Source organism: Sturnira hondurensis, unplaced genomic scaffold (genome assembly GCF_014824575.4).
Source record: "Sturnira hondurensis isolate 20B ecotype Veracruz unplaced genomic scaffold, ASM1482457v3 Scaffold0007406, whole genome shotgun sequence".
NCBI classification, from domain to species: Eukaryota; Metazoa; Chordata; class Mammalia; order Chiroptera; family Phyllostomidae; genus Sturnira; species Sturnira hondurensis.
In genome coordinates this window covers 474,149-480,148 of record NW_028080037.1, presented here as the reverse complement: position 1 = coordinate 480,148, position 6,000 = coordinate 474,149, and the positions used below count along the sequence as shown (strand labels likewise).

The window sequence follows — 6,000 nt, the reverse complement described above, 5'->3', positions numbered from 1 at the left end:
ACCTAGGCTCCTAGACCCGCCCAGTGAAGGGGCGCGGCGTCCCACTTCCCTCCTCGGGAGGCGGGGCTTACGGGGAGTGGGAAGGGCCTGGCTGAGCGGAGAGCGAGCGGGCCCCGGCCTGAAGGGGTGGGGCCTCGCTAGCCGGAGGCGGAGCGACCTGGAGCGGCCGGCGCGCGCGCGCGCGCGCGCGGATGGGGCCTGGGCGTGGCGAGGCCGCAGGAGCAGAGCGCAGCCTGGGCGTGGCCGGGGCGTGGCAAGGGCGGGGCAAGGGCGTGGCGTGGCGCGCGCACGACTCTGCCCGAGCACTTACTTCCTCTGGCGCTGGCTGCCGGGCGGAAATACGTCAGTTGTTATCTGCTCTGGTTCCCGTCGCTGCCGTCGCCGCCTTACCATCCCAGGCGCCTCAACCCAGTCTGCGCCCAGACCGCCCACCCGGCCCGCCGCCCGCTTCCTGCGGCACATGGGACGCGCTCCCGAGGAGGCGGCCTGGAGCCGCTAAGCGCTGGCCGCCCCGCCGATGCGCGCGGCCGCCCGCGCCGGGGCTCCAAGGCCGCGCCGGGCCCGGGTTTGAGGGCTCCCCGCGCGGTATGCCCGGCCCGGCCCGCTGCCCGCCGCCGCCCAGCGACCGAGCCCGCGCGGCCCGCACTGAGCCCGGCGGCCACGCGTAGCGCAGCGGCAGCGGGAACCCGACGGCGCGACAGCAAGGTCACCGAACGCCATGGAGGCCAAGGTCCGCCAGAGCCGGCGCTCACGCGCGCAGCGGGACCGCGGCCGGCGCCGAGAGGCAGCCCGCGACGCCCGCGACCGGAGCGCCTCGTCGGGCGACGAGCCCGAGCCCGGGCCCGGCAAGGAGAACGCCGGCCTCCCCCGCGCGCCCCCGCCCCGCGCCGCTGCCGTCGCGCGTCCCCAGCGCCGTCGCCGCCGCGAGTCCAGCTCGCAGGAGGAGGAGGTCATCGACGGCTTTGCCATCGCCAGCTTCAGCACGCTGGAGGCCTTGGAGGTAGGTGGGGCGGCCGGGCGGGGCTCCCCTGGAAACGCCAGCCCTTGGGCGTAGGCACACACACCCCTTAGGGCTCCCCGGCCGCATCCTGTGCCCCTGGCGGGTCGCGGCTGGAGGTCTCAGCAACCAGCAGTGGGTGCAGGGGTGTTTGCATCGAACTGCTGAGGAGAAAAATCTCTTAAGTTACACTACCCAAAGGGGGTCCGCGGCTGCACAGTCTTCCCAATTGTGTTTTTGTTGCCAAAGTATCACTTTATTGGGCTCAGGATGTGCTAGGGAGGTGTGCGCCGCTGGACTTGGTGGAGGCGGTGATAAAATAGCTACAATGAGGTTCTTCCTGTTCCTTCTGTTCCCCTTGAGGTTTCTGTTTAGGCTGCTGCTTGCAGCGTAGTTAATAGGATGACAACAAATATTGCTTGTCTGGCTGACTTATCATGGACAATATTTGCTGAGCAAATACTGCCCTGCTTGCCTGGGTCCCCGTGAGTGGAGAGGGAAACGAATACTGTCAGAGAGTTGGCAAGTGGGATGTGTGGGAAGCTGGCCTGAGCGGAAGTGCTTACCAGCCCCTGGGGTCCTGGGAGCCTCCACTCTTAGGGCCCCCATGCAGCACTTACTTTCAGGGGCCAACATCAGCGCTGCTTGGGGTCCCAGAGATCACTCAATTAACAGCTCCCTCCTTTTTTCCGGGGCTTGGAGGCCATTGGCCTGTGATGCCTCCCCATCTCAGAGTCTGAGCTTTGGGGTAGGAGAAGTGCCCACACCGCAGGTCTCTGCAGGGAGCCCTCTCCCTGTGATCTGCCCAGTCTGTGGAGGACTCAGGGGGAGGTGGCTCAGAGGCAGGTTTGCTGCTTTCTGCCTGGGCAAGGCAGGTACACAGGTGGGAGGGGCACTGCCTTGGAGCTGGTGCGTACCTCACAGCCCCAGGATCTTCTGTCTTGCACATTTGCAGGGCCTGAGATGGTTCCTGGGCCCAGGGGTTCCGTCAGTGTGGTATGGTGGCAATTACTCAGCTATGTGTTGGGAAGAGAGGCCCCGGGGCTGAGTTTTTTGTCTTCCTACAAGCTGGGCCCTTCCCTGCAGCCCCTGAGGGTGGTGACACCACCCTCCTTCCAGCCGGCCTCTTTCACCCAGCAGTGTCTCGAAAGGCATTGCCGGCCCCTCCCAGCCTCAGCCCTGGCCTCTGCCTAGGTCACAGTTGGGCAACTTCAGGTCTGGGAGCAAATGGCAGGCATCCTTCCTTCCTCCGCTGTTGACCCCCTGTGGTATTTATTGCACACACTTTTCTTCCCACCAGTCTCCTCTCTCCCTGAAGCCGCCTGTGACCTGCCTGCTCTCTCTTTGGTGGCCATTCACACTACACATGTGAGCTAGAAATGGCTGGGCTCCACCTCTGTCTCATGTGCCCGCTGTGGGGCCCAGTGCCCTGTGCCCATCTGTGGAGTCAACAAGTGGATGAATGAGAGGGGAGGCCGGGGTTTTGGGAAGATGTAGGGTAGTCAGCGAGCCCCGAGCCTGTGGGGTCCTTGTGGGGCCCCTGTGGGGCCTCCTGCCTCTGGGGCCCTAAAAGTGCAGCCTTGGTTGAGGGGAGTTCTGTGGGCTTCAGGGGGCCTCGGCTGGGTCACCAGGAGCCAAGCCTGCCCCCTGCTCAGTGCTCTGTGTCACCCTAGGCTGCTCCATGAGCTTTTCTCTGCCCTTCTGAGGCAGGGTCCACCTGGTATGGAAAGTACTGGGCTTCTGCACAAGTCGTGACTTCTAGGTTGGCACTCTGGAGTGGCCTGACTTCTCGCTAAAGTGTAGTGGTTTCCCGCAGATGTTCATGGGGGCGGCTGGTGTGCAGTGAATTCCTGTCCCCCTGCACAGGTGGGTGCATTGAGGCCCAACGCCGTGAGTCAGGGCCCTTCACCCCTGCAGCTGGAGCAGATTCCCTGTCGCCTTGCCCCGGGGGACAGACCTCCATGTCCTGGAGGGACCTCCCTATCCTCCTACCCTCACCCCCTACCCAGGACAGGTCCCTGACCCCCAACCACATGCACCTGTATCTGCCCCTGAGGCAGGATGAGCCCCTGCCCCTGGGGTGGCTGAGAGGCTCCCGGCCACTTCTACTGAGTCCTGCAGACACAGCAGGCAGTCCAGGATGTGTTGTGGCCCCGGGGCGGGGGGGGGGGGGGGGGGGGGGGCCNGGGGGGGGGGGGGGGGGGGGGGGGGGGGGGCTGGGTGTGGCCTGGCTCAGAGTATGGGTGTGACTGAGGCCCCAGGGGACACTTGGCTGGGAGTTGGCCCTGCCAGCCAGTGAGTAGTAGCTCATGCACATGTCATTCCGCCTGTGGGGACCTTGACCCACAGGCCGTGTGCCCAGCCCACTCCTCGACGGAGGCTGAGACCACGTGGGGGTCAGGCTCAGTGAGGAGAGACAGTTGTGGAAAAGCCTGTGCTAGGGCATGTCTCCCAGGCTGCCTCCTGCTCTTCAGATGGGGAAACTGAGGCCCAGAGAGGGTGGGCACTTTGCAGTCACAGGATGGGGTGTGGCACCAAGCCTGGGACCCTCCACACAGCATTGGGCTGCTCCCTCACCCTCTGAGGACCCACCGCTATGGGAGTTGCTCCTCCAAGGGGCACCCCCCCCCCAGCAGGAGAAAGCAGAGCCACTTCGGGCCTGCATGGCTGATGTGGGCATCGCTGCTCCCTGCAGGGCAGCAAGAGTTTCACCGACTATGGGGTAGGAGCGTGGGCTGGGGTCCCCACACTGTCACCGACGGCCACAAGGGCATGGCCCTTGCACTCTGGGCAAGAAAGTGAGGCCCATGGTGGGCTGTTCAAGACCCACCCCCTTTAGCCCCTTAGGTCTGTGAGGTCTCCCTGAACCGGGCTGCGTCTTCTGGATGCTTCTGGCAGGCATCTGAGTCGAGCGGAGTGTGTGGTCTGCAGATATAATGGCAGGTCCCCACATGCCTAGGCCTGCTGCCCCTCTGAGCACCGTGGGCGCCCACGCTGGCCTGCAGAGCCCAGAGCCGCACAGGCTCGGGGCATCGGTAGTGCCCCCCCCATCACCACACATCGCTGTGGGTGGTGGGGCCGCAGGGTGAGCGCTCACATGGTGTGGCTGGCTGTGGGGGTGCCGTAGCCCTGTGTTTGCCGGCTGGATGGCTGACGCGTTCACCCCTGGGCACGTGTGGGTGGGCAGGGACTGTCTCCCGGGTTCTGTCACCCCAGCCTGTCTTTCTGCTTTGTTGTGGCTAGATGTCATGTGCATAGTGCTATGGCCTCTGGGCCTCAGTTTCCCTGTCTGCTGCTCACGTGGCACCCTGGCACCTGCTGGCAAGGAGGGAGCAGATCTGGCTGTTCCCCCCACTTCTTCCCCCTACTGAGCACCTGAAGGCAGCGGTGCCCAGGGAGGGGGCAGTACTGGGGGGCTGAGTGTCACAGAGGGGGGGACCATGGGCACAGCCCCCCTTTCCTCTGTCCCTGCTCCTAGTTTCTGGGTGGCACTGCCAGTCCACAGCCTGTGTATTTGTGTGCTGTGTGTGTACACGTGTGTGTGTATGTATGTGGGCGTCGGGGCCCTGCCTGGGCATGTGGGCAAGCACATCAGGACCTTTGTGGGTCCCAGCACCTCTCGCTCCGGACTCTATCTTCCACGAGTCCCATATGTGCTCCTGGCCTTGACCCATCCCGCCCTTGCAGACACTGAGGGCCCCTCAGCTGATGTCGGTGGCCTGTGGAGGGCAGGCTCACACCTTGTCCCTCGGCCACACTCAGCAGAGCTGCTCCCTGGAGCCCTGAGGAGGCCCAACCTCCTGTGTCCACGTTGCAGACCAGCTGCCGCATAGGTGGGTGGTCACTCCTGCTGTCCACCCCGGGGGCAGCAGTGCTCCGGAGCTCCCTGAGCGAGCGTTGCCTGTGTTCCTCCAGCTCTGAGCTTCCCACTCAGTGACTGTGTGCTGTCTCGGCCCCTCTGTGCCCACCGAGCCCTCCCCCTGTGGCCCCTGAAGCTGCTCTGCCCTCTCTCAGGAGGTTCTCTCCCTGAGTGTCGAGTGCCGAGTGCCGGGGTGGCTTACTCTCTCGTCTGCCCAGGTAGGGGTCAGATTCCCTCTGGCCCCTGGCCAACGCCTGTAACCCCCGCATCTGGTCCCTGAGGGCCCCTCCCAGCCGGTCCTCTGGGCCCTGGTCCCAGGCAGGTCAGACTCTGTCCCTGGTCTCCGTGAGGACCCTGGTGGTGTCAGGCTGCACACAGGTACCTCTCCTGACCTAGAACCTTGTCGTGCCTGTGATGATTTTCTGACAGAAACTCCCAGATCGGGTGTCTGTGCCATTTTTGTAGGGTAGGGAGGTGGTCACCCTTCTGAGTGGTGGTGCCAGGGCTGTTCCCGCTGAGGGTCCGTGTGTCCCGCTGCCCACCCGACACCAGAGTGTTCCACTGTGTCCTGGTTGGTTGCCGCCCCACCTTGGTTGTGCCTGGGCAGCAGGTGGGCTTCCCTGACCCCGGGGTCCCTCCTATAATGTCCTGTGGCCCCCACGTAGGTGCCCAGCCCCTCCCGTGAGCCTCTCCCGCTCCCCCCAACTTGGGGTGTGCACCTCTTCACGTGGATGCTGCCCTGCCCAGGAGGCAGCTGAGCCGGCCTCACAGCCAGGGTGGTGTCAGGCTGTCCCCGGCTCCCAGGACCGACCCTGCCAGCCGTGTGGCAGACTCCCTTCAGGCTGCCTGGCTGGTATCGTAGCTGGGGTTTGGGCGCCGAGTGCCTCAGTGAAGGCAGTCTGCATGATCTCCACTGGCTGCTCGTGCCGCATCTCTGCCTGGGCCCTGGAGCCACCAGGGCCCAAGGGAGCCATCAGCCCTCTCGACACGGGAAGAGCTTCGGGCCCTGTGTCCAGCCCCTGCTTGCTAGTGCCCAGTTAGAGACCCTGGTCAGTGCTGTTCCCAGGGGGAGGCAGGTGGTGGTGAGAAAGGAAACTGCGGGACCAGCAGCACAGAGCCTCCCTCCCTCCGCCCATGGCTGCGC

The 6,000-nt window shown here is 65.0% G+C and overlaps 1 protein-coding gene across 8 annotated transcripts in view; it reads left to right on the top strand.

Moving 5' to 3' along the window:
* The first annotated feature begins 328 nt into the window (after nucleotides 1–328).
* The window catches only part of FBRSL1 (fibrosin like 1), a 49,821-nt gene continuing 44,149 nt past the window's right edge, over nucleotides 329–6,000 (top strand). For all 8 annotated transcript variants that reach the window (XM_037051834.1, XM_037051831.1, XM_037051832.1 and 5 more), the window contains exon 1: nucleotides 329–1,000. In XM_037051834.1, the coding sequence (XP_036907729.1) occupies nucleotides 719–1,000 (282 nt within the window). In that variant the 5' untranslated portion in view covers nucleotides 329–718. The remainder of the gene's footprint in view (nucleotides 1,001–6,000) is intronic.